Genomic DNA, 27,642 nt, shown 5'->3' with positions numbered 1-27,642 from the left:
AAATAATATAAAACAAAAGAATCACTCTAGCAACCAAATATTAATGTTTTTTTTAAAATAAAACCTGGAAAAGTTTACAAAAAAAAAACCACACAACTATTTACTGAAAAAATATAAAGAGAGAACTGAAAGATTCCTAAAGGAATATAATCCTTGTAATGAAACTCCTTTGAATGGGTTCTCAATATATTGAGAACTTTAATATGTTTAATGGCAAGGTTGGTTCTAAATGAGGAAACTGAGGCATGGAATGATTAATACAGGTTACTAGTAAATGACTCTAAGCTATACAACCACTCAGAGTTTTTTGTTTGAAGTAAAGATAGTGAGTAATGTTATCCTCAGTCATAAAGAGGAAGGAAGGAAGGAAAAAAAGAAATTAACTGTATGTGGAATCAAAACAATTGGTTGATACAACAGGAAAACAATCAAGATACTCAAAGTCAAATAACCAGTCTACTTAGTTGAATAGCTCAAACCACCCGTTCTTAAACCAATTCATGAAAATAAAGAGACCTTTTAACATATATTAGAATACTCGTATATTAGACAAAGTATTATTCACAGCCCACACACTATCACAAACACACACACGTGCATACTTCAGAACTTAGTACAGCACAGTTCTATTGTTTCACATACACAAATAACTACACTACATAATCTAACTATAATAATACAAGAGACTCAAAAGAAAACATTTAAAGTATAATTATATAACTGCTGTAGTGACATTCCAATGTATCTTAACACATTCTAGTATTTCAACCCTGTGATTAAAGAGTAATTTCTGCACTGAGTCATATTGTAGCACTCATCCATTATAAGACGGCGTATTTAAATTTTTAACTGACAAAATACTTGTTGGATCATGAAGGATGGAAATCAGAATCCAAGAAAAAGTTCCTTTCATGGTAACACCCTGGAATTTAATATGTGTGGTCATATAGGAAATCCATAATTTTCTTCATTTGGTTTATCTGAAGATATTTAATCTAGAACAACATTTCAAGTGCTACTACTGATGTGCTGGTTTACCAGTTTAACACTGTGCATTAAATTGCACAGAATAAACTAGACTGTTTATTCTGAAGAGCTCAGCTCTAGACCAAGAAATGAAATGATTTTTTGTTTGTTAAGGGACATATACTGAGATCAAAGGAAAGTATAAGTCAAAGTTCCAAGGTCAGCCTTTTATAGAAACTTAGTTCATCTTAACCCTTGTAACAAGCTCTTTTAAATTTAAAGGAACAAGAAATTAGAAATGATTTTTATAGCTGGCTTGTTAGCTTTAGACCAAATTTATGATACATTAGAGTTACATTTTTATGTTCTGTATGTACAGCATACTGTGTTTTTTGTATAAAATATGCTTAATTTTATACACAATATATTTATAATATATTTAAGAGCTTTTCCTAAAAGTTGAAGCATGTTTTACTATTTAAAATAATTAATAATTATTTTACTATTTTAAATAATTATTAAGGATTACAATTCATCTAACATTTATTAAAACAACTTCTAGGCCGGGCCCGGTAGGTCACGCCTGTAATCCCAGCACTTGGGGAGGCCGAGGCGGGCGGATCACGAGGTCAGATCGAGATCATCCTGGCTAACACAGTGAAACTCCGTCTCTACTAAAAATACATTAAAAAAAAAAAAAAATTAGCCAGGCGTGGTGGCGGGCGCCTGTAGTCCCAGCTACTTGAGAGGCTGAGGCAGGAGAATGGCGTGAACCTGGGAGGCGGAGCTTGCAGTGAGCCGAGATTGCGCCACTGCGCTCCAGCCTGGCGACAGAGCGAGACTCCGTCTCAAAAACAAAACAAAACAAAAAAACAAACTTCTATTTATGAAGACCCAAGCTGGAGGAAATGAAGCTGAATAAGATATATTACTTGCCCTTATGAAGCACGAATGTACCACAATATATCTTTTCTTTGAAAAATATTATTTCACAATTTAGGAGAGAAAAAGATGCTGTCTGATTTTAACAATCTTCTCTATCTTCTATCCCAGTCCTCATCCCATTACCCAAGAATAATATGTACTTGTGACTTCTATTGCAAAGTCACCAATCTTATAATAGGCTTTTCACATACATATTTTAAATAATAGGAAGTGATCAATGTGGGATATTTGAGGAAAGTATCCTAGCAGCAATAAATTGATCTGCAGAGGAAAACAAGATTTATTGGTAGGAAGATGAGAGCCAAGAATAGTTGGCTGGAAGTAGGGAAGCTTGAGACTGATGAGAAATAGGACCTGAGAAAATGGAAATACTCAGCCAGGCACTGGTCACTCTCTAAAACTCTTAATCATGAATAAATCAATTCCAGATTTAAGCCATCCAACCCAGCTTCACAAAAGGTAGCCTTGATTCCATATTTAAAGAGTCAACAAAGTCAAGTCTTGCTTAATGTTAGGTCTCTGGCTTTAAATCTTGGCTCTGTCACTTACAAATTACTCAAATTCTTTGAGTCTTAGTTTCCTCATCTGCAAATGATGACAAAAGCCCAGATGAGAGTGGATGATGATTAAATGAAGTTATGTATGTAATGAGGTGGGAACAGAACCGGCCTATATACAGTAAAAGCTCAGTAAGAGGTAGCTATTATTTACTTTCACTCTTTTTCTAGCTTTATTCTTTGCTCCTCCTACCTATAATTTTGATTTCTGCCAAAATTATTTTGAGAGAAATTTTCTCCTCTATCACTTTCCCTTTCTACATTGTGTTCCGGTCTGTTAGAGGCACAGAATATGATCTGCCTTGGTGAATATTTCATGTGAGCTTGAGAAAAATGTGTACCCTGCTGTTGTTTTATATCCCATAAAGATCAATTAGATGAAGTTGATTGATACTGCTATTTGGGTCAAGTATATTGCTAATGAGTTTTGTCTGCTTTATGTGTCAGTTACTGAGGGAGGAGTATGAAAGATTCAAATTATAATAGTGAATTTGTCTATTTCTCCTTTCAGTTCTGTCACGTTTCTTATCTCATATTTTGATACTCTGTTGTTAGGTACAGGCATGTTTAGGATTGTTGGGTCTTCTTGGAAAATTTATCCCTTTATTATTAAGCAGTGTCTCTCCTATTTCTGGTAATTTTCCTTGTTCTTATGTCTGTTTTGTCTAAAATCATAATAGATACTTCAGCTTTCTTTTGACCATGGTATCTTTGTCTCCATTTCTTTAAGTCTGTCTTAAAGCTCTTTCAGCTGTAATTTATTGTTATTATACTAGAGCCTTGTTGATGTAGTGGTAACGTGTGGAGAATGGGAAAGATTCTACTATCTGATGGTTAAATCTCAGTCTTTTCATGGCCCTGTGTCCCTGGTTATGTCCCAAGTGTTTCTTAGCTTCCCACTTCTCCCAGCTTAGGTGACAAAGGAAAGATAGAGGGGGCTGTAGTGGGAGAAATCCCCCTTCCATATCTATGAGAGAATATTTCTCAGTTCCACAGGAGGTAAAACCTATACAAATACTATGACCTCCCCACCAAGAATATAGCCCCCAAGAGTTTCTCACTTTCGTGTTATTCCATAGGCTCCAGCAACTTATTAAAATTACCTTGTAAGTGTCTCTACCAGCTTATGGCTCCAGTGGCTTCTGCTTCAAGTAAGCAGATCTTTGATGTGGCTCTCTGGATTAGCCCATCTCTCTAGATTTCAGCATGGCAGTCTGCCCCAAGACCATGTCTCTTATGTGCCTAAAAAATGTCATTGATTTTCAGTTTATTCAGCTTTTTCTTATTGTAAAGTCAGGAATTATGACTTCCAACTTCTTTACATGTTGAAGCAAAGATTGTAAGTCCCACTCTTGCATTTTTTTAATAATGGACATAAAAATACACATATATAATTTACCATTCCTGTCTTTTAAACTTCTTTTCTTCTCTTCGCTTCCCTTTCCATCTAGTCTCTTCTTCTTTCTGTTACTATACTAAGAAAACGCTTTTCACTGCCATACAAATAGAAGTCTTCCCTAACCCCAGACATTTCCTTAGAAAATTTAGATATTTTGCAATATGCCAAAAATGAAAAGGTTGAAGAATGGTGCTATGGTAAGTCATTAAGTCCAAGTAGGAATTAGTTTCATGACAGGAAATCAGCTTTTCTTTTACCCCTAGATGGTCCTAAGTTAGCCTCAGAGGCACTGTAGAAAAAGAAAAAAAATCTAATAATCTATCTTGGCTGGATTCATGAAGAATCTAAAACTATATTTTAGTTTTCTAACTCTAGTTTATTTGCACGAACCAGAAAAATGAATCAACTACCCAAAAAGGCATTGCGGGAATGGAGGCCTAGAAACAGGAAGAAGGTTATTTATTGTACGCTAAGACATAGCAGATATTAAGAAACCCTTTGCTTAATGAATGAATTATTTAATTTCATTTTAGTTTCAAAAGCATTTGCATTTAATTGTGTTATGTAGCCAATACATAAGACATATATTTATATAAATTTGTAACTATAAATGGAGCACAGCTTTATTACAATAATTTTTTTAATAAAAATTGAGACTGAGGCATAAGTGTTTATGTATGTGCATGTATATACACATACACACATGTATGCACACATATATCATATATGTCTGTGTGTATATAGAGAGAGAGTGAGAGAGATATATAGTAAGAAAGAGAGAGAGAGAGAGGATAGAAGGGGAATAGGAAGATGAATGCATAATGAAAATGTCAGGCTTAGAACCTCCATTATGTCCCCACATATATTTCATAATACTCTAAAGTAGACAGCACAGAACAAAAGTTATTATGTGCTTCACAGAAAACATAAGCAAAATGTGGTAAATCTGAATCTGACATCAACTATTCTGACTTTGATAGACGTGTGCTCTACTGTCAAATTAATAGTATGGCAGAAATTTAGAATTCCAACTATAGAGACTGGAATTCAAATGTGGAGAAAGCATTTACTCAGCTTATATTTTACAATAAATCTTTTATTTAGGGATTTATGTTCACTGACACCATTTATGTATTTTAAGTGCAATGCAAGAGTTTTATACATAAATATATGTAAAAATAAGGTATAGAAGAAAACAGAACTATTTACATATTTGAATTCTGTCTTACAAATTACTTTAAAGAATTCATATATTTTTAGAAAAAACATTGTGACTACAGTTCAGAAGATACATTTTCCTTGGAAGGTTAATAGAAACATATTCTAATATATTTAAGTGATGGAATGATGGAGAGAAAAAGTATTGCTTTCTTCCCCTCAAATTGCTTCATCTTTTCTAAGCCTCTTCTGTGCTCCAATAACTTAAGAATCATTAATGAAAGCTTTACTTACATTTAGCAAATATTAAGAGGTGGAAAGTTAAAAAGACAACCAGCAAAGTTCTTTGAGCATATCATCTGGTATTTGCAACAACTTTAACAAGAACTTAAAGAAGGCTTCCTCTGTCTATCACATCAATGAAAAAGAACAACTTTCTTTTTGATAGGAGAGAAGGTTATGAAATTGGTAATCTATTCACAAAATAAGTGCAGTTTAGATTCTTTTAAATAGATCTCTTAAAACTACTTTCAAACCAAGGACAAAATCCAAGGACCCTTTAGAAAAGTCAAGCTTTTGTTTGAAAAATTTTACCATGTATATTCACTAAGACAGAATATTAAGAAATGCTTTCTAGACCACTTAAAACACTCTTAGCATGTGAATAAGTACAATAATTCTGTTGTTTTAAGAAGAAATGTAACCAAGCTATTTATTCTATGAATATAGAAGGAAGATGAACCTTCTTCAAGATACCCACCAAGTTCGTTCCAGTTCCTGATGCCAATGTATAGTTGGCTGAGAATCAGTCACATGGGTAAGCCATATGTATATTTCAAATTTATTTAGGAAAACAGCTCTTGGTTGAGTATCAATGAAAAAAGTACTTAAATTCACGTAACTCTGTTAATGTCCATACCTAGGCAAAACAGTGTTATCTATGTCAAACACAGCATATGTTGGTAGACCGTTCTGTTCTCCACAGATAAAGCCTATAATACTTTTATGAGCAAGAAAACATTAATAAATAATCTTTCACTGATTTAATTTCAAATATTTTACAAATAATGAAACTAACGGACATGCTTCACAGAATCCCCACGTAATATTGTAAACATTACGTGACAAAAACTACATTTGTCCTACTCTCAACACTTTTATCACTCCAATACTGCCATCCGATCGCCTGCTGCTTTTTCTGTTTCTTTATCTTTCTTTCTTTTTTCTTTCCCTTGAAGGGGGTCGCTTAGAAACATTTCCTGAATCTAGAAACCCCTCACCCTGCCTTACGTTTCTTCTTCTTCCCCTCTTTTTTTTCCCCTTTTACTGTTTTATGGGGGGGGGTAGTGAAGAGAGGGTGGTGGGAGTGGGGGCGCTCAACTTTCGCACTTCTCAATTGCTTTATAGTTTAATTACTCTGAAGAAACTTTTCTTCTGGGGCAGAGGCTCTGGGGGCTTTTCAAGGTGGGTCCATTCGTCCCCACCCGGCTTTTTTATTCTTATTTTCCCCCCTCCTTCACATCCTTCCTCCTAAAGTTTATGGCACTTTCAATAGATCTGAACCACCTCCTACCCAATTCTGGTGCTGGTTACCAGGGGAGGAGGCTCCCCTTTCTGCCTTCAGATTCACTGGTGTCTGCTCCCCCTCGCCCCTCCTCCTCCGCTGACCGCGGCCTTCTAGCGCCCCCGACCCCCGCACGGGGTAGAAGGTCCCCTGCCCTTATTATACTGGTCTCCTAGGCTCCTTCACGAATCTTCCAACCTTCTCCGTTTCTGTCCCGCCTCCCCTCCCCTCCCCTCCCGTTTCCTCTGTCTCGCTCTTTCCCCCATTCCCAGAAGCCGCCGGACGCAGGCGAGGCCGACAGACCTACAGCTGCTACCAGACCCTGGAGCTGGAGAAGGAGTTCCTATTTAATCCCTACCTGACTCGGAAGCGGCAAATCGAGGTATCGCACGCGCTGGGACTGACAAAGAGACAGGTCAAAATCTGGTTCCGGGACCGGAGGAGGAAGTGGAAAAAAGAGAACAAAAAAGACAAGTTCCCCAGCAGGAAATGCGAGCAGGAAGAGCTGGAGAAACAGAAGCTGGAGCGGCCCCGGAGGCGGCGGACGAGGGCGATGCGCAGAAGGGCGACAAGAAGTAGGCTCCACCTGGGACTGCCAGGGCCGTAACCGCCAGCGCCGCCGCGGCGCGCCCCTGCCCGAGAGAGCTCTGGCCTCGCTAGCCGGGCCAGGAGCCGGGCCTCCCACCGCAGCGTCCCCCGCCGGGCCAGTCCCCGCTAGTGGTAGTATCTCGTAATACCTTCTGCGTATGAGCTACCGTGGATCTCATTCCCTTCTCTTGGGGGCCGGGGGGGAAGAAAAGGATTTAAGCAAGGACTTCATCGCCCCGTGAGGGTGAGCGGCCAAGGCCCGGCTGAGCCCCCCGTGCCCCTCCCCACCCCGTGTAAAAAGCCTCCTTGTGCAATGGTATTTTTTTCCTTTGAACATGCTTCTTTGTAATGACTGAGGTGCCGATTTCAGCTAAGTTCTCCCAACAACATGAAACTGCTTATTCACGCCGTAATTCTTTCTGTCTCCTCTCTCTCTGTCTCTCTCGCTGCGTCCTCATTTCCCCTCCCAATCCTTTCTCCCCGCTGCACCCCCCGAGCTCGCTGGCTTTCTCTCTGGCTTCTCTCTTTTCCTCCTCCACCTTTGGTTTGACAATTTTGTCTTAAGTGTTACTCAGAAGAGGTTAGCATGCGCACTGTGGGCAATTGTTACAAGTGTTCTTAGGTTTACTGTGAAGAGAATGTATCCTGTGTCCGTGAATTGCTTTATTGGGGGGAGGGAGGGCTAATCATATATTTTATTTTTCCTCTATACTTTGTTCTGTTGTCTGCGCCTGAAAAGGGCGGAAGAGTTAGTATAAAGTTTACAAGCGAGAACCCGAGACTGGCCCAGCCAGCACTCATTTGCTCTCACGTGCCTTGGAGAGCCGGTGGGGAGCCTGTCACTGGGCTCCAGCGCCTGCTGAGGCTAGGCCGCAGAGGGGAGGGAGCGGGGTCTGGAGGCAGGTGGTGCAAGTCCCTCGGCCCAGGGGCGCTGGGGGTGAGGGAAGCGGCTGTGCCTGATTGGAGGAGAGAAAAACGAGAGAGAGGAGCCAAGAGAAACCCCTTCCTCTCGCGTTCTGAGGCTGCCCGACCCGGGAGACCAGGGCGCCCAGGCCATGCTGGAGACACGTGGCTGGGCTGGTGGCTATGTCCCCCACCACCTCCCTCTTTGTTTTGCTGTGTGTCCTCCCGGGTGTGTGTGTGTCGGGGGCGGGTGGGGGGCAGGCCTGCTGAGCATACTTATTTTTCCCTTGGACTCTTGTTGGGGGAGCAGGAGGAGAAGGGAGACCGCTCTTCTCTGCCTCTCCTTGTCTGGGACTTGGCTACCTTCGCTCTGTTCTGAGGCCATGGCTCGCTGCCTTCCTTCCTTCGCTGCCTCTGCTTCTCTGGTAGTCACGCTCCACTGAGGCATCCGCCTCCGGGAACCGGGAGAGCAGCACGCCCGGGCCACCCTCCACCCTTCTTTTCTCTCTCCACCCACCCAACCCCCTTCTTTCTTTTACTTTCAAACCTTTTTTTTTTTTTTTTTTTGCCACCACAAACTGCAGCGTCCAAGGCCCATGGGCTGGATCCTGTGCCCTAGGAGCACCTAGGAAGCCTTGCTGCATCCCCGCCCGCATATCTGGGGCACCAAGAGAGACAGAGCCGTGAGCCAGGCTCGCCTCATTCCTCATCTTGGGAGAACCGGACCAACTTCCCCAGAAGGTCTTGCCGTGCAGAATTGGCCCGGATTAATAAAGAACAGGCCTGCCCCAAGCACCCACCCACCCAGTTGCGTGCATTCAGTCCCTGCGTTTGTCTCTCGCTTGGTAACCGGCTGAAGAAGATGGGTGGGGGATGACAACACGGATCGCCCCGAGGTTATTTATTTTCCCTTCCACTCAATCTCTTCTTCCCCAAATCTCGCCTGCAAGCTGCCTCCAGCCCGCGGGAGTCGGCAGCGGCCCTTAAGCTCCCAGCCCCAATCCACAGGGCTCGGCTTTCCCATTCATTATTGATCATATTTTATAAATCCAACGCCACACAATTTTTTTCACATTACCAGGAGCCGTGGGGAGGCGGCCCGGCCGTTGGCGGAGGGGACGTCACGTGGGCAGGGGTCACGTGGTCGGGAGAGGAAAAAGGGGGTCGGTCATTTTTGGTGTAAATCTGGACTCTAATTCTGTAATATATCAAGGAATCTCGTAAAACCGACACTAAAACGTCCCTGCCTACAAATTATCTGGTCAAATTATGAGTTCATTGTATTATCCGAATGCTTTATTTTCTTATTTTCTTCTTTTTTTTTTTTTTTCTAAATATCCAGCCTCAAGTTTGGTTTTCGCTATGGGAACCTTCCCCAACAAACTTCTTGTGTGTTTGCTTCCAACGCCCAGCGCCCGGGCTATGGAGCGGGTTCGGGCGCTTCCTTGCCGCCTCAATGCAGGGCTTGTACCCCGGCGGCGGCGGGGGTGCATGACGGGTCAGAGCGTGGCCGCGTCTACCCCGCTGCTACGGGCTCGAGCGGAGTTCCTTCAACATGCACTGCGCGTCCTTTGAGCAGAACCTCTCCGGGGTGTGTTTGGACGACTCCGCCAAGGCGGCGGGCGCCAAGGAGCAGAGGGACTCGGACTTGGAGGCCAAGAGTAACTTCTGGATCTACACCTAGATGTGAAGCTCAGGTAACGCCGCACACCAAGCTGTCCCGAGCCCCAGGGGCACATTACCCAGGAGGCGCCCACTTCCCGGCAGGGCGCCCCTTTCCGCGTCCAGAGTGCTCCCAGCCGGAGGTCGGTCCTGGAAGGCTGCACCCAGCAGGTCGTCCCCGCCCCCATATTTGCTGGTGCCCTCAGGCTCGCTCTCCTTCCCAGTGGATCTCTCTTTGCTGACACCACGGCGCTGCGAGCCCCCAGCCCGCCCCTACCCTTCCTCTCAGGCTTTTAGCTTTAAATCTTTATCAGGAGCCCTGGCACGGGCTGGAGACAAGGCCGTTTGTCTTGCGGAGGAAGGCTGGTGTTTGCAGAGAATAGCCATTAGGGTCTCCCCGGCTTTCCCAGCTAAAGATCTCAGCCCTGGGTGTGTCCCCTGCCCCAGCTCGGATAAGATATGGGGGACGGGGACATAGCGCTAAGCAATTCTCCCCCGCCCCTTCCTTTCCAGCCAACCCCGCTCCCCCATTATTCCCATCAGGACAATTAGCGGTGGGCTCTAGAGGCCTGGCGGGAGGAGAGGACCCAGCCAGGGACACAGAGCTAGAGAGGCAGGTGGAGGGAGGGGCCTGAGGCCAAGAGAGATGAGCCTCCTGATCCCAGTGAACGTGGGTGGGAGAACTAGAAAGGGGCAGAGTCTTCATGGGAGTGCAGCTGGCTTCGTGAGGTGCTCTTCCTAGGGCTCCAAGGCACCCTAAAGAACTGTCCAAGTTTGGAGGTGTCACTCCAGGTAAGTGACTCTCTTCTTGTGGGAGGCGGGCTAGGACTCTCTGGAGCCAAATCAAAACTTAGAGAGTGCAGTTCACCCAGCCAGCTGCTGCAGGAACCCCAAGAGGCTGAGGTTCCATGAGGTCCCTGCCAAGTCTGACCCAGACATCTTTTTCTGCACTGTTCCAAAGCAGACGAACTTGGGGGCTAGCCCCAAAGTCCAGAAGACCCAAGACTCATGGTCAGAGGCACCCAACCCAGCGAAAGTCAGGGGCCAGAAGGAGCCGAGCTCTCACACCATCAGTATTCGTGGTTATAGACCCCATTACCGCTCCATAGCTTAACTGCCTTTCCAGTTGATTTATCAAAGCCCCACTTTTTCTGCTTATAAGCATTTCAGCTTGGCTTTTATCTGACTTGAAACTAGGGCCCCTAGCCCCTCCTCCCCTGTCTCCTTCCCAGGAGGGCTGACATCAGCACCTCTTTCAAGTCTCCTCAGGATTCTGGGCCTAACGCAGAAGTTCCCCTCTACCCTTCAGCCCCCACCACCCAGATACTCCCATGTTCCATCCCATCCCAGGCTGCTGTCTCTCCTCTTCCCCTGTGCCTTCCTGGCAGCCCAAAGATTGCTTCAGAGAGCTGGGCTGTCTAGGCAAGCAGGCAGGCAGGACAGCCTGGCCCTGGCTGAAGCTTAGCCACCCACTGGAAAAGAATCATCAGAAGGTCACTGCTGTCAGACCAACTCTTTGCTCCAAGAAAATCTGCAAATTCTTACCTTCTCAGTCCACAACATGCTGGGGATGAGTTTGGGGGACTGGGCCTTTGAGGCCCCTTTGTCTGCTTTTCTTCTTGGGAAACGTTCTCAAGCTAGGCCTGGCACCCCACTCTAGGGTCACCTGCATGGTTTCTGTTGGTCTCCACTGGAAAGGCCATCAGATCAGCATTCAAAAGAGGGGGTTTAGAGTCCTTGATCCCAGAGAGTGAAAGGAGGATTAAACTCCGCCCATCCCACTTGCCCCCCCTTAGGAGCAGAGCCTTTAAGAGCCAGCAGGTTACTTTCCTGGGTTCAGAAGCTCTAGGCTGAAAAAGACTTCTTGGTTGGAAAATGGGAATGTTTGCCTTGAGAAGCCTGTAGAAAATTCTGCAATTAGGGGAAACTGCAGCTGGAGTAAAGGCTGGGGTATGGAAAGCCAGAATTTGGTTTAGTGGAAAATGGGCTTCTTCGCCCATCAACTTCAAATCACATACGGGGTCTAAGAGGGAGGTGGGCACTCTCTTGGCGTTTTCTGTACTCACTGATTTTCCTCTAAATACTGTGCGCAGGAATCGACCACAAACAAGGCCGCCAGACCTACACCCGCTACCAGACCCTGGAGCTGGAGAAAGAATTTCACTACAATCCCTACCTGACCTTGCAGCGGCTCATGGAGATCGCGCATGCGCTCTGCCTCACGGAAAGACAGCTCGACTTGGTTTCAGAACCCGCCCATAAAGTGGAAAAAGGAGAACAAGACCGCGGGCCCCGGGACAACCGGCCAGGACAAGGCTGAAGCACAGGAGGAAGAGGAAGAGTGAGGGATGGAGAAAGGGCAGAGGAAGAGACATGAGAAAGGGAGAGGAGGAGAAGCCCAGCTGTGGGAACTGAATCAGGAAACTCAAATAGGGAAGTGGAAAAAAAAACCTATTTAAATGAAAGGAGTTTAAAAACATTTTTTAAGGAGGGAGAAAGGGGAAAATTTGGTTTTTCAACACTGAAAAAATAAAGAGAAGGGGAAGCAACGGCTCTCACGTTGGGACAATATTGTCTGGAAGCTGAAGAAGAAACTGAATGCTCCTTGTTTCCTCCTACGCATTCCTTTCAATCCGGAGGGGGAAAAAAATCCCAAGTTCTGCAAAGGCAAAGGAGATTCTACAATTTTCTTCTTGTTCTTTTGCATCGCTTTTGTGGCGGGGTGGGGCTTGGGTTTTTCTCCCTCCTCCCCCGCTCCAAGACGGGGCTGAACCCCACCTCTGGGCGCTGCAGGGAGAAGCTTCCCAGGAAATTTGGTGGTGGAGAGAGGGGTGGCTGCTTCCTGGAGGGGGAGGCCAAGGCAGGGAAAGTGGGAAGAGGAATCAAAAGGGGGCCAGGAGACCAGCTCTAAGTCGCCTTTTTAAGCTTGGAGGAGAGACTCAAGCAAGGGGGCTGTGAAAGAGAGGATGGGGGGTATCCGGGCTTCAGTGGCACCCAAAGAAGCCAGTGGTTCCGGCCTCCGCGGGCTTGCCCCTCCGCCTCCTGCCATCCCTCCCTTGTCCCGGCCTCTGGCTATTGCCCCCGCGCAGTTCTCTTGCCTGGTGCGGATATCGCTGGGCTCCCCGCAGCATTAGCATGTGCGGCGGTGGCGCTAAGGGACGTCCTGGTCTCTATAGGGCCTAGAATCTCCGCCAAGGCCGGCCAGGGAGAGGAAGCGGCTAGACAAACACAGAAAAGAAAATTTACAGAGAAATATTCACCATCTCCCTTCGGAGACATTTTTGAAATTAAAGGGCTGTGAGTGGAGACACCAAAAACGAGGGAGACACCCTCCCCGCCCCGCCCCACCAGGAAGCCTGCCCGAGAATGCCCAAGTCTCTCTCCACTCCCACAGGAGGGAGCCTTGCTCTCAGGGAGACAGTTTTTGGTCCTAATGCGGTAGGTTACAGCTGTTGGTTTCTGCGCGATATTGATTCTATTACTTGCATTGTATTGCTATGGGATGTGTGGATTTTGGTGGAAGAAAAAATTGCCCTGTGTGTATCTGATATGATTACATTTCCAACTTTCCTGGGTCCAGACATGATGATTGTGGAGAAGCTGTTAAGTGCATTTTTGTTTTAGGCTTATAAATAAAAATAAAAAAGAAAGAAATGAAAGAAGAAAATAAAAAGAAAATCCAATTATGGGACCTAGCGGCGTCTAAACTGGAAAGCTAACTGGCACTGAGCTCAGACAGTCCTGTCCCTCGGGTGTCCAATTTTATCCCTCAGTCAGGCCTTCTAGGGGGTGGGGAGGGCGGAGAACCATTGGGCAGGAGACAGAGATTCCTAAAGTAGCTGGTGGGGTGGAAGCAGGTGCCAGCCTTGAGGCAAGGACTTTAAAAATGGGGTAAGGGAGCTTCTGGGGAAGCTTCCAGCCAAGAGATAAGTGATGTTGGCTGTGGAGGGCAGGAGAGATTGTGATTTAGTTTGGTTTGCACGAACGTGTGATTGCTTTTCTCTTTCTTAAGACCAGATGCAGGACGTTCAGCCTTGGGCCTCTGGTTGCCCCAGAGTTACAGGGTCTGGGGAGTGTTGGAAGTGATGGTATATTTATTATCTAAGTCCTAAGCTAGGAGAGGGACGACGCCACTTGTGGCGCGGAAGAGGCGGCTTTGTGGCCCCAGGTAGATGCCCTAGGTTCAGGCCCGGCCTGGGCGCCCGGAGGGACCGCTCGGCTTCGTAGCGAGAGTTCTCCGCCGGCACCCACGGCACTCGGGCCTATTCTCAAGGTAAAAATTTCCCAAACCCACTCATACTGAAGGTGTTTTTCTCCTGTAGTCTTAGGGGGTTATAAATCCTCCCTCAGACAGTTTGCTGTGACCCAAATTATGCAGTTTGCTGCCATCTACCGTCCGTTCGTAGACACGCGCTTCGGCGCCTCAAGCCCCGCGGCGCTGTCCAGCGGTATCGGACGCCTGGAGCCCCGGCCGTGCAGGGTCCATGAGATCCGGGGGATTTCGGGCCCACACCGACGCTCTCAGCTGGATCTTGGTTCCCCGGTGTGGGCTAGAGAATAGAAGTCTCTCCTCCACCCATCAACCCCAATTTCCCACTGCCCCCTCCCCCGCCCATCCCAGTCCCAAACCTGGTGGCTGGCAGGGGAAGCGGCTTCCTCTAGGGCATATTTAAAAAGGTCTAATTCTGCTTCCAGCGGGCAGGGGCCCTGAACCAAAGGGTGGAGGGATCAGAGCCGAGACCCCCACCATCCTCCCCACCTCCACCCCCACCCCACCAAGTCGCCACGGGAGAGGATGAGGCCGCTTGGGACATCTGAAGCCAACGCTGTTCAAGGTTTATTTGGTTTTCTTCTCAGCCAAGGGAGGGGACCCTCAGGGCCGGCGCCGGCCCGGCAGTTCCACTCGGTTGGCAAAAGACAAACCGGGTCTGTGTTCTCCTGGTTGGCTGGTGGGTCTTGCCAGTTCCTTGGTTGGTGGGTCCGTGGTGAAGGAATTGAACCGAGTTTTCTGGAAACTGTTGATGTCTGCAAGTGAGTGCCGATCCCCTCCCCCATTCTCGATCTTTTCAAGCGAAGTCGATCTAAATATGATTTGGGAAAAATTTGGTAGTGGGTCTGGGGCCAAATCGTTAAGGAGCCACACCGTCGTAATTTCCGTTCCTGTTGGACCCTTCACACTGGCTTAACTCGACCGCCTTCCCAAGAGGAGGTGACCAGGGCAAGGCTATGCGCCTCTGCTGCAGCCTTTGAATATTGGCCCCTGTCTCACGGGTTACTGATTAGCTTGGGCTTTCAAGCCATAGGAGGAAGCTCCGGCAGTTCCTTTAAAGGTGCTGTGGTCCCCGTTCCTGGGTGGGGGTGGGGTTCCAGGGAATTGCTTGCGGTGCCAGGCAAATCAAGGTGTTGCCAGAGTCTAGCCCAGGGCTAGAGGAGCTGAAGAGGTTAAGCGGCCTGGTGGTGCTGGGGACAAACACTGTGGCTGCAACCCCCACCCGCTTTCAGCACCTCTGGAGCAGCTCTTTTCAGCTTTTCTGCAGCGAGAGTGACTTTCTGGCGGCTATAAGGCCCAGCTCAGTGAGTTGCTCTATAGGAGGCCCTCAGGGGGCCAGCCCTAGAAGGTCCTTGGCCCCTCCGAGATTGTTTTGCTTTTGGGCAATCCAAAGGACATGCAGAGAAGTCAAGCTGGTACATGGTATTGAAACACTTCAGCGTCCTTAGGTTGCCCCCTGGGCCTGCAGGTAGGAAACCAGGAGAGTGGGCTCAGTGCTACTGTTCACTCCCCCTAAAGATCAAAGAGGATGCCACTAATTTGCATAATGAAAATGAAGTCTTTCTACTTTGATTTGGAGGGGCCGATTTTAGGGCAAAGTTTCTCATCTAAAGAGCCTCCCCCAACCTATGGGAGTGATCACTCAGTACCCCGGGAACATTTATTTATGTTCCCCAAACCCAGAGAAACAGAGTCCAGGATGAGAGTTGAAATATTTTCATTGCACCCCACCCCAGCTAAAGTTGGGGGTGGTTGGGGAAGGTGCTTATCACCCCAGAGAGCTGAGGGAGAGGGCTTTGGAGCTTAGAGGAAACTGGAAGCCTGGACAATGTCTCAGCACCCCCCCACACACACCACACCACACACACACACACACACACACACACACACACACAGGCAAATATCCCTCCTGAGATTACCTATCAAGAATTTTACTCTTGAACTGAACACAACTTAGGAAACACTTTCCTGGGAGCTGGAATGTGTTTACTTGTCCACAGGACTGCAGATTCACAGCCTAGAAATTTACAATTATAAATCCTGCCTGTGGGGTACCTGTACAATCCCTGTGTTATGTACTCAATAATTGGTACACACTTCTATCCATCTCTCTGAACACACACTTCCTCACTGAGGCGGGGAGAGACACTCCAGACTGGTGGATGGCTGAGCCTGCTGTGTATTTACATATTCCCCCACGGAGACAGACAGAGGGCAGTGGACTGAACCACAGACAGATTCATAGGGATCTGGCTCCAGAAAGGAGTTGGTCTCTGGCCTGCCCTGCTCACATGCTCTTTTTCCCAAACAAATAGATCAGATGAATAAACGCTCATAAATACCTCTGCGCTTAGATAAGAGCGATGAGGCGCTATTTCCTTTCCTGCCTGACTCCAGGCTCCCAGGCCCTGCCTGTAGTGGCTCCATCTCCAGACAAGCAACTGCAGAGGTGAGGTTAACTTGGGGGCTATAACTCTAAAGATAAGGCAATTATCTTCCTGCTTCTGACACAGGGAAATGCTCCCTTCCTCACCAGATCTTTTTTTTTTTTTTTTTGAGATGGAGTTTCGCTCTTATCGCCCAGGCTGGAGTGCGGTGGCGCAATCTCGGCTCACTGCAACCTCCGCCTCCCAGGTTCAAGCAATTCTCCTACCTCAGCCTCCCAAGTAGCTGGGATTACAGGCATGTGCCACCATGCCCAGCTAATTTTTTCTATTTTTCATAGAGACGGGGTTTCTCCATGTTGGTCAGGCTAGTCTTGAACTCCTGACCTCAGGTGATCTACCCGCCTCAGCCTCCCAAAGTGCTGGAGTTACAGGCGTGAGCCACCACGCCCGGCTACCAGATCTTATTTTGTTCAGACTCCACCAAGACCACACTATTTAGTGCTAGGATGGGGACATTGTGGGCAGGGAGGAGGCAGGGAAGGCTGAGGCCCAGGGCTCAGCCTCAGCAGTAGGGAGGGAGGTGCATGCAAGTACCCTCTCCCACTTTTCTCCCCCTGTTCAAATGGCCCCTAGTCCTCTCTAGAAGCGAGCCCAACCATAGCTAGATTTGGAATATTTATCCTTCTTCATTATCAGGGGGTTTAAATTTGTTTTCTTAAAGTCAGGTTGGGAAGTGATTGGAGGGACATCCAGGGATGGCCATTTTGCCATTAAGGTACAGCCTAGAAGTTGCCCTGAGTTCAGAGAGCCTTGAAGACCATGTTGCAACTAAGTTCCCACCCTTGGTGATCCGAGCTCAGTCCTCTACCAGCTTCCCTAGTGTCTTGTACCATCTTCAGTGGGCAGAACTTGGCCAGAAAAAGGAGCTCAATGGAAGGACAAGGCAGACGGAGGGTCAGCCTGGCCTGACATCTGACTTTGTTCCATGCCCTGGCCCCTTCTTGTCCCCAGGTGTGAAGGTTGTCACCCTTCACTACGTGGCCTGTGTATGCATATTAGAATGTTGGAAATTCAGTGTGGCACTGTCTCCCAGCCTGGGCTCAATGCTCATTTTCCTTGGATGAAAGAGCCAGAGACATACATTCTCTCACACACCCAAACTTGTAAGGCAGCAAAGCTGATGATACAAACATGGGGTGTAGCAATGCTGAGACACAGACAGAAGGGAGAGGGGATGCTGGCTGATGGCTGGAAGCTGAGTCCCCAAGAGAACACGAACGCCCTTCTCTCCCTATCAAACTAAAGGAAAAACCAAGTCTTGGGAAAGAATTAATTTTAAAAAGAACTGGCAGCTCCTACAAGACTTGGAAGAGGAGTGAGGGTGCCTTTCTTCCCAGTGGTCTCTGACTGCCTCAACTATCAGGAGGGTTTGAAACCCACAACTGGAAGAAGAATGATTTCTTCCTTGTGCCCAGATTTACTGGGACATCCCTGATTCCTGAAAATCCTATAGCGCAGCCCTTAAGTCTTTTGGGATTCCAGAGGGTACTGGAGTGAAGGTTGCAGGCAGGGTAGGGATCAGCCAAATAAAGCCACCTAGGCTGAGGGATACCACTCACTCCTTCACTCCATATCACCAAGTGAGGAGAGGGCTAGTCCCTTTCCCCAGTGCCCCTTCCCCTGCCAAGAGTGAGCAGCTGCATACTAGAGCCAAACAGAATGTTTTGGGCAGCCGCCCCCGTCACCGCCTTCCAAGAAGCTCCTAGTCTAGCCACAGAGCTAAAAGAGGAAGCTTGGGCTCAGACGCTCCTGCCAGCTCCTCCTCTTCTGCGTCTTGTAGGCAGTGGGATCTGGCCTGTCCCCTCAGACCAGAAAGGTTGTGGAGAAGCAGGAACAATAGCCCCAGGCTTGGAGGAGAGAGAGCAGATCTGATAAACAGGAAAAACGATGTTCAAAACCTAGGGAAGAGGGTGTTTCTTCTTTGCTAGTCTTAGCGGAGAACTCTTCTCATCTTCTACCAACACAAAACCCTAGAAACGAACCTTCTTCTTTAGTTCTCTCTCAAGGAGATTTGGAGATATTTACCCACCCCTCCCTGGAGGGAAGGGGCCCAAGCAACACAGGGGTTAACTTTTCTGAAAACACAACTTTTTCCAGTCCTGCGTGGGGTGGGGGAGAGATATTTATTTAATCACCCGGGAGTGGGGTGGTCTCAATCTAAACGCTCCCTCCTCCCTCAAAGGCACAGGGCCTGTTTCGCAGATCCTAAAGTAGGTGGAACAGGACGCCTTGTGTTGTTGGGGAGAGACAGAGAAAGGCGAAGGAGGAGGGAAAAAAAAAGGTTGGTAGGTTTGTGCGTGGGTCCCTCATGCGGGCTGTGCTACTCATGGGTGCTATTTAACAATTCCTGCCTCTACCATTGGTCAGTGTTGGATCAGATGGTTGTATTTCCTTCTGGCCATCACTGGCACCTCGCCATTCCCCTTCAGCTGAAACCCAATCTCGGATATACTACTAATAGGTGAGGCGCTCGGACTATAAAACACAACAAATAAACCCAGCGGAGCAGCAGCGGCACGCGCGCCTCCCCTCCCAAAGAGTTCCTATTTCGTGAACTCCACCTTCCCTGTCACTCTGACCAGCGGGCAGGAGTCCTTCCTGGGCCAGCTACCGCTCTACTCGTCGGGCTATGCGGTCCCGCTGGGGCATTACCCCGAACCCTATGGGCCAGGGCCGGGCCAGGACAAGGGCTTTGCCACTTCCTTCTATTACCTGCCGGCGGGCGGTGGCTACGGCGCAGCGGCACCCTGCTACTGCGGGCCGGGGCCGGCGCCGGCCTTCTACGCTAGAAGGAGTCGGCCCGCGCACTTTCCGGCGCCGACGAGCTGCCCCTTTCCACCCCCAGCCGCAGAAGTCAGACTGCGCGCAAGACAAGAGCGTGTTCGGCGAGACAGAAGAGTAGAAGTGCTCCACCCCGGTCTACCCGTAGATGCAGCGGATGAATTCGTGCAACAGTGTATGAGACTTCCCGTTGGCGTCTCTCCAGCTCCCCTGGGCCCCCACCCCGGGACACAGAACTAGTGAGCGCCCCCTGCCCCAATCTCCCACAGGGTGCTGGGTGATCATCTCAGGAGATAGAAGAAGATTGGGCACCTGCCCGGTGTCTCTCACTGTGTCGCCTATTTGGCAGGAGTTACAAAGTTTGCAAAGTCCCAGCCGCACTGGGAGCCATGGGGAGCGAGTGTGCTCTCCTGGGGCGCCTGGTCAGAGCCGGGGTTCCAGGACAAGGAAGAGAGCAGGGGCCCGCAGTCACTGGCTTGGCTTTACTTTGAGCCCCCAGCCCCCCTCTCCCAGCCCTGGTAGGGTTCCCCAACCAAAGACGGCTCCATTAAAAACGGAGTGCGTCATGCAAGGGGGTAGGGGGTGACGCTGAAGAGGAAGAGTCGAGTCTGTCTGGGAGTGTGTTTTCCTGAGTTGGGGCGGGGGACTGGGGCAAGATGAGGCACCAGGAAAGGGGTGGTAGTCAGAGGAGGGAGGAGGAATAAGGGGAAGGAAGAGAGAGGCAACAGGTGGAGCGAGAGAGGGAGAAACAGTGCGGCGTCTCAGGTTGGATTATTTGCTGGCCTTGAGTCCCAAGTGATGTCCATTAGCCGGACTCGAAAGTGAGGAGCCGTTAATGTGGACTGTGGATCGATCTACGTCATTACGGATTAAGGGCCTGGATTTATCATTGGGTTGGCGGGGTGACGTGGGGGGAGCAAGATGGATTGAAAGGGAGGGAAAGACAAGATGCAACTAGGAAGAGACACACCTGACCAGCCCCTCCCCCAGGCTCAGGTGGGAGTTTAAACTGCTCCTCCCCTCCCCCATCTAGACAGACGGCACAGGCCTAGGAGACCAGGAGGGAATCTGGAGGGGGCGCTGGAGGAGTGTGAAAGGGGGGAAGGGAACCGGCAGAGTGGAGGGTCTCCCGGTACTGGCTGGAGTCTGTGGAGGGTCGACTAGGGGAGGGGGCCCTGAGCCCGGTGACCTCAGGCCTCAGCATCTCCACTCTGCATAACAGGTTCCTTCTTTGGACCCAGGTTCCTCCTTTGGGCCGAGGCCGCCAGACATACATGCGCTACCAGAGGGTGGAGCTGGAGGAGTTTCCCTACAATCGCTACCTGGCGGCGGCGGTGCATCGAGATCGCGCACGCCCTGTGCCTGACCCAGCGGCAGATCAAGATATGGTTCCAGAACCGACGCATGAAGTGGAAAAAGAAGAGCAAACTGCTCAGCACGTCTCAGCTCAGTGCCGAGGAGGAGAAAGAAAAACCGGCCAAGTGAAGGTGCTGGAAAGGAGGGAGGACGCGAGCGGAAAGGCCTGTGGGGAGCCGAGGGCGTCGGAGAGACCCGGGAAGGAGGGCTCTCGGTGGGGAGCCAGGAGATCTGCTCTCCAGGGCATGACAGGCAGGGCCCAGCGCGCTCCTGGACGCCCCCCTCCCCGCACGGCTCCCGGTGGGTGCTCTGAGGCCTCACTACTCGAGCCCACCCAGCACCCCGCGCACCCTTCCTTCCCGAGGAACTCGCCTCAGCCTGATCAGGCCTCCTGGTGAGAACTGAGGATAGGACTCACTTGAGGTTTCCTGGAAGCAGAGCAAAATGCTCTTGTGCCTGTCGCGTCTCATTTCGTCCATGTCCCCTATGCAGGGTTCAATGGTAGATTTGCTGTCCCCTCAGTGGGGGCCTTGAAGACTCCCTGATCCCAGACATGTAGTCTCTCCCACCCCCTCCCCAAAGTCATTGGAAGGAGCACATACTACCTAGAAGTAAGAGGAGTCTCGGAAGAAACCAAAGTTCTATTTTATTAATTTTCTTTTTCTTTTTTTTTTTTTTTTTGAGATGGAGTCTCATTCTGTTGCCCAGGCTGGAGTGTAGTGGCACAATCTTGGCTCACTGAAACCTCTGCCTCCCGGGTTCAAGCGATTCTCCTGCCTCAGCCTCCCGAGTAGCTGGGATTAGAGGTGCCTGCCACCATGCCCGGCTAATTTTTGTATTTTTAGTAGCGATGGGGTTTCACCATGTTGGTCAGGCTGGTCTTGAACTCCTGACCTTGTGATCCACCCTTCTTGGCCTCCCAAAGTGCTGGGATTACAGACATGAGCCCCCGTGCCTGGCCTATTTTATTAATTTTCTGTGTGTTTATAGTCTTGTCTTAGCTCTGGACGTGAAATACTTCGATGATGATAATAATAACAGTAATAAACATGTGAAAACTCGACGTTCGGTCACCTCCGATCCTCCCTTGCCATTTTTTCCTCTCCCCTCAACTCCCAGCCTCTCCATCTTTCCTGAGCCAGAATTCTTCAGCAAAGGTGAGAGCCCTGGCCCGCCGAAGTGAGCCCTGTTCAACTAGGAAGTTACAGCTGAGATAAACGCTGGAGTGATCTAGGCTGGAGCTATCAGTCCTGCCCAGGCCCCAGCGCTGCGATTCCCTGGTGCTGAGGCTCGCAGCCGCCTCTCCCCGTGCAGACTTGGGGGATGGAGAGGGGCTGTTTCACTCTCATTCTCTAGCCTTTCCTCCTGTGTCCACAGCACTGAGGCCCCTAAAGCACTCTTGCAGAGATGGAGCCATCAAGTCTGGGGGCCTCTGCAGCGCTTTTCTGTCCTCACCTTGGCAGAGACCCCTGGCCTTTGGCCCGTCCACACGGCCAGCTTTTTTCGCCAGCCTTGGCCCTCCGTTCCTGGCCTGTGGCTCTGGAGACTAAAAAATGAGGCCACTGGGTATCTCTCACCCTGTAGCTGAAGGCTCCAGGTGCCCCTTCCCACCTCAAGTAGGTGATCAGCCTCAAGTAGGGGAATGTAAAGCCACCAGCCAGGCACAGGCCTAAGGGAGCAACTTTCCCTTGCTCCTTGGAGACCCCAGGGCAGGAGGCTAGGTGATGGGGCATTTAGTGTCATCCTCTCAACCTAGAATGGCCCATTCTCTCTCTGCTTGCACCGGCACCCAGAGGGCAAGCTGCGGACACTGGGACACTGTTTTCGTTTATGCCTAAGCCCTCTCACTTCCTTTCTTATTTTTAAAGAGAATAGTCCCCTCCTACCAGCTGCGGCGGTCTCTGGCCGCCCAACGTGCTCAGCAAAGCATGCGGGTCCTTGGAACCCCTTTTCTGGGAAGGCGGCTGCCACCAGGCAAATTCTCAAACTGCCCAGCTGCGAGTGAGGGGCCTGGAGTGGGGCCTCTGAATGCAATAGCCGAGGAGGAGGGGAAGGGGTCGCACTTTACAAACTCTCAGACACATGTTACTATTCAAACCCAAGCAGCAGAGGCTGTGGCCACTGCAGTCTTTTCAGCAACTAGGCTGCTTAGCCCCAGCTGTGCTCGGCTTCTGGGGTCCCTGTCCTGCTCTGTCACTCCCCAGGCCTGGGCTAAGGACCACCAAGGAGGTCAGGAAGGGGATTTCGAACTTCCAAATGGCCCAGAAGTGAATGCTTCTCCAGCTTCTTTTTCAAGCCTCCCGTGGGCTTGGCCTGGGTGCTGTGGACCCGCAACAGCAGTCCCACCAGGATGCAGGCCGGGCTAAGCTCCCGGGGAAAACCCGTTGCAATAATTGTTTTTCACACACAACTTCCAACCCTTCCCGCATTTCCACCTCCAACTCGGAGACTTGCAAAGCCCGAGAAAGGGAAAAGCAACTCAATCTTTGATCTTCTCATCCAAACTTAAAATAATACCGACAATGATGATGTAGGGAGAAGGACCCAAATAGAGAGGCTAACCCCACCCACAAGAAAGTGGGTAAAAAGCCCAACCCCTGCTCTAAAAGGCTCAACCCTGTGGCTGAGCCTTGACCGGGTTTCTTTCTCTCCCTGCCGCTGCAGGGAGCCAGCAGGGAGGCAGCTGCTGCCGCCATGGTGGTCTCCCGTCGATCGCCGGGAGGTGGCGCGCTCTGATCAGCGGCCAACGCCAACCTTCTCCCTGTTTCTCCCCCTTCTTTTTTCCCCCTCTTGGAGGATCGCATTGAATCGTCCCTAACGATTCTCGGATCGTCATTATTTGTAACCATAGAGCATGAGTTACCTCTTGAGGTCATCAGTGAGAATTTATGACTGGTCAACAAGAGCACATGATTCCGTAACGCCCCCCCACCTCCTTCTATATTTGGCCGCATACATAGCAAACCGAAGTACAGTGCATCGCTATAATTCATTAATACATCATAAATCGTGAAGCACAGGGTCATAACAACCACGATCCACAAATCAAGCCCTCCGAAATCACCCAAATGAGCTCGTACTTTGTAAACTCCTTCTCGGGGCGTTGTCCAAATGGCCCGGAATATCAGTCGCTAAATTATGGCAGTGGCAGCTCTGTGAGCGGCTCTTACAGGGATCCCGCTGTCATGCACACCGGCTCTTACGGCTAAAATTACAATGGGATGGACCTCAGCGTCAACCGCTCCTTGGCCTCCTCCAGCCACTTTGGCGCGGTGGGTGAGAGCTCGCGCGCCTTCCCCGCGCCCGCCCAGGAGCCCCGCTTCAGGCAAGCGGCTTCGAGCTGCTCCTGTCCTCACCTGAGTCCCTGCCCTACACCAATGGCAACAGCCATGGCGCCAAGCCCTCTGCTTTGTCCCTCTCCAACAAGGCGACGTCAGTCAGCTCCAGCGCCAATTTCACCGAAATGGACGAGGCCACCGCGTCCTCGGAGCCTGAGGAAGCGGCAAGCCAGCTAAGCAGCTCCAGCCTAGCTCCGGTGCAGCCAGAGCCCATGGCCACCTCCACAGCCACGCCTGAGGGGCAGACTCCGCAGATATTCCCCTGGATGAGGAAGCTTCACATCAGCCATGGTAATTCTCTCTCTTTTTTGTCTTTCCAGCTTTCCTTCTCTGCGTTTTGGAGTGGAATGGGGGGACAAGGAGAGCTTGGCTTTTCTCTAAATATAGATTTATTTTGCCAACGGGGAGAAGTCTTTAAGAGGGGCCGCATAGCTTCATAGACAGAGCCAAACAGGGTATCTCTGTCAGAGGTGGGTATTTTTAATAATTTGTTTCCAGCTTTGGCTTAGGTTTTTATTAGCACAGCTGTACCAGCTTTAGGATAAAGGATGGGGTTCATGTAAAGTGGGGAAGGGTCCTGCTTTCCCCTGAAATTTTGAGACTGCCGCTAGCAAAGAACGGGTGAGCAGTAAAAGGAGCTTTCCAGAGCAAAAGTGCAACCGCTCTCCTCCCTCCCGGGGGGAGCGGCCGCCTGAGCCCAGCCAAGGGTGAGGCACTTAGGAGCGAGCAAGAGACAAAGCCGGGCGCACTGGCCCCCGGGCGCACTGGGGGATGCAGGAGAAGGGGGTGCAGAAATCGAGCTTGAATGTGGGCATCTGGAGTAGAGAGGATTGGAGCTGTGGTGAGCTGGGTGCCCGGACACCTGGATCCTGCCTTCCCGCCCCCTCCCACCCAGTGCCCCCTCCCTTATCCGGAATGAAGTTGCCTTGCGGCTTTCCTCTATCTGCTCCAGATATGACCGGGCCGGACGGGAAAAGGGCCCAGACCACGTACACCCGCTACCAGACCCTGGAGCTGGAGAAGGAGTTCCGCTTCAACCGCTACCTGACCCGGCGATGGTGCATTGAGATCGCCCACGCACTCTGCCTGTCAGAGTGCCAGATCGAGATCTGGTTCCAGAACTGGCGCATGAAGTGGAAGAAGGACAACAAACTGAAAAGTATGAGCCTGGCTACAGCCGGCAGCGCTTTCCAGCCCTGAGCCCGCCCAGAGGAGCCCCGTGGCCCAGGAGCCCGTGCCAGCCCCAGCCCTGGCCCCTCCAATCCTCCCCGCGCTGCTGCTACCCGCTGGGAACCAGTTCCCACAAGCCTGCCTCGCCCCGGCCTTGTGTTATGATATTTCGTTAGGTCTTAGGTCTTCCTGTGGCTCCCTTTCTCCTGGACTGGTTATCTTATTATTGTTAATTATTATTATTATTATTATTTTCCCTCCATGCTCCCAACTCCCTTCTGCTTGCCCCAAATCCGTCAGTGTTTCCGAATGTTTGTGTCTGTGGTTGCAGTCCTTCCCCCAGGAAAAAAAAAAAAAAAAGAAATTCACATGTTTAATGTGAACTGTCCCCTCCCCATCTGTGTTCTAACTTATTTATAAAAAGATGATCATTGTATTTTGAGTTTTAGCTGGAAACTTCTCTAAGGGGCAGCAGTTGAGGTGGGGTAGTGCTGCAGTGGGGCCAAACTGAGCTGGCTTGGGAGATGGAGTCTTTTTTCATTCTCCTCCTCCTCCCTCCCAACTCCCCAGGCCCAAGTCTCCTAGGGGCTTGGTCCTAGGGTGAGAAGGGGCTAGGGAGGAACAAAGGGATGATATTGAGAAGAGAGAAAGAAGATAGTGAGATTTAAGTTCCTGCCGCCTGGGTAGGCCTCACAAGGCCTGGTCAGGGAGTATACGGAAACAAAAATGATCCTCAGTGCAAAATGTCTTGTGTATTTCTCTGTGAATCCATGGGTCTGGCTAGAGGGCCCAAAGCTTATAAATATGGGGATAGTCTGGGTCAGACCCATCTCTCCCTTACCCATTTTGCTTCCAAGACTATTTGTAGTGAGTGAGTGGATGCTGTGCTAGTGTGAAATCTGTCTTTGCGGGGCCTTTCTCAGTGATTTGCTTTTGGTATTTGTTTGTAGCTTTCCTGGAAGTCAAATAAATGTTTCTCCCACTCCATTGCCCTTCTACTTGTCTTTTCTCCAAGGGGTCTGCCTCTCGCATCCCGGGCACACCCTACACCATTCTCAATAGACCAGGGGTACAGGGAAGAAAAAGTAGGCTGCTCCCCAACAGCTCTTCTCAGCCATGTAAGCCCCTGGCTTGGTCAGCAGTACTTGGGCCAGGGAACAGACCTTCGTGCCTGGCGGACTCCAATGCCCAGAAACCCCATGTGGGGCTGGGGCAGGGGAAAGGCTGAGCTAGACTCCATCCTGGTCTTTCACTAGCTGGCCAAGGAAGCCTCTGGAAAACCCTTCTGGGAAAGTAATTTGGGCCTAAGTCCTCAGCAGGAGGCTCCTGGCCTTTTGGGAGTGGTAGAGGCCTGCCCAGCCCCCTGTCTCCTACTCCAAGTCCCAATTCAGCTTTGCCACCAACTAAAGCAAAAAAAAAAAAAAATTAGCTGGATGTCAAAGGATTTCTCTCACCCTCAGCCTTCCCTACCCTTATCAAGGGCTCCTTCTCTCCAAGGGCCCAACTGATCTTCCCTCTTGATTAGGAGTTAGGGTCCCTTCAGAAAGACCCCTGGTTCCCCCTTCAGCCTGGCCCAGGGCCAGGGCCCAGTCCACCTCCATCCAAGTCAGCCTCCACTCTGAGCGCAAGAGTCAAGTCTGGACACTTACCCAGTCAACCCCTTCCAGCTTTGCCCAACTTCTCAAGTCTGGACACTTACCCAGTCAACCCCTTCCAGCTTTGCCCAACTTCTTACTGGACTTTGGGGGAGGGGGAGCTGGTGAGGAGGCAGCCCAGGGTCCTGGAGGCTCTACTTGGCCCTCCTTTCCCTTCACCCCTTGACTTTGCCCCCCTTTGTCGATAGCAAACTATCCCAAAAGTCGCTGTGACATTTAGATGTCAAATGGATAGGGGTTTAATCTCAAAATTAGATCATAAAAATCGCCGAGAAGTCAGACAGATACCCCTCACTGACTCGAGAAAGTCACGTGAGGTCCATAAAGTTAGTTTTATGGTTTTGGGGAGTTGACACCGAGCAGTATATTTCACATTCTCCAGAATGTTAAGTGACACTTTAACTGCTCACTGTGGTGGGGAAGGGGGCAGAGGCAGGTGAGCACTCTCCCAGCCTGGAGCTGCGGGACCAGCCCAGAAGGCAGCAGCCACCCAGGCCAGCATTCCCGCAGTAAGTCGCTTTCAGCTTTCGCTTTTACCCCTTGCAATTCTGGGGCTTGGGACTGGGAGAAGAAAACTTGTTTCCAGCTGGGGCTGTGGGGTGATGTAGGGGAAATTTAGCCTGTTTTATGCACCCAGTTCTAAGGGACTGGGTGCCTGAAATGAGTGCTCTCAGTTTCATCAGGCCTCATCGGTCGGGGGCGCTTGATTTTTACTAGCAGGAGTGTCTGACTGTGGGGAAAAGGGTTTGTGTAGGGGATCCATGCTCCCTCAGTGCCAGTGGAAATTTAGGGACCAAGAAGGAGGGGTGTGTATTGCTGAAAGAAGGGGCCATTGTCGGCGGCCACTTCACTGCTGGATATCTTCAGACAGCTATCTCCCCAC

The 27,642-nt window shown here is 49.6% G+C and overlaps 1 protein-coding gene and 3 pseudogenes across 1 annotated transcript in view; all 4 read left to right on the top strand.

Moving 5' to 3' along the window:
* The window catches only part of LOC131381954 (homeobox protein Hox-B8-like), a 42,946-nt gene extending 35,060 nt beyond the window's left edge, over positions 1 to 7,886 (top strand). The window contains exons 3-4 of the mRNA XM_058431317.1: positions 5,755 to 5,842; positions 6,862 to 7,886. Coding sequence (XP_058287300.1) covers positions 5,806 to 5,842; positions 6,862 to 7,196 — 372 coding nt within the window. The 5' untranslated portion in view covers positions 5,755 to 5,805 and the 3' untranslated portion in view covers positions 7,197 to 7,886. The remainder of the gene's footprint in view (positions 1 to 5,754; positions 5,843 to 6,861) is intronic.
* Positions 7,887 to 9,409: 1,523 nt separating this feature from the next.
* LOC116810485 (homeobox protein Hox-B7-like) lies at positions 9,410 to 12,375 on the top strand (annotated as a pseudogene).
* Positions 12,376 to 13,108: 733 nt separating this feature from the next.
* Positions 13,109 to 20,725, top strand: LOC116810481 (homeobox protein Hox-B6-like; annotated as a pseudogene).
* A 2,939-nt stretch (positions 20,726 to 23,664) lies between these two features.
* Positions 23,665 to 25,134, top strand: LOC116812129 (homeobox protein Hox-B5-like; annotated as a pseudogene).
* The last annotated feature ends 2,508 nt before the right edge of the window (positions 25,135 to 27,642 follow it).

Source organism: Hylobates moloch, unplaced genomic scaffold, assembly GCF_009828535.3.
Source record: "Hylobates moloch isolate HMO894 unplaced genomic scaffold, HMol_V3 SCAFFOLD_1, whole genome shotgun sequence".
In the NCBI taxonomy this organism is placed as follows: Eukaryota; Metazoa; Chordata; class Mammalia; order Primates; family Hylobatidae; genus Hylobates; species Hylobates moloch.
This window is presented reverse-complemented; position numbering and strand designations above follow the sequence as displayed.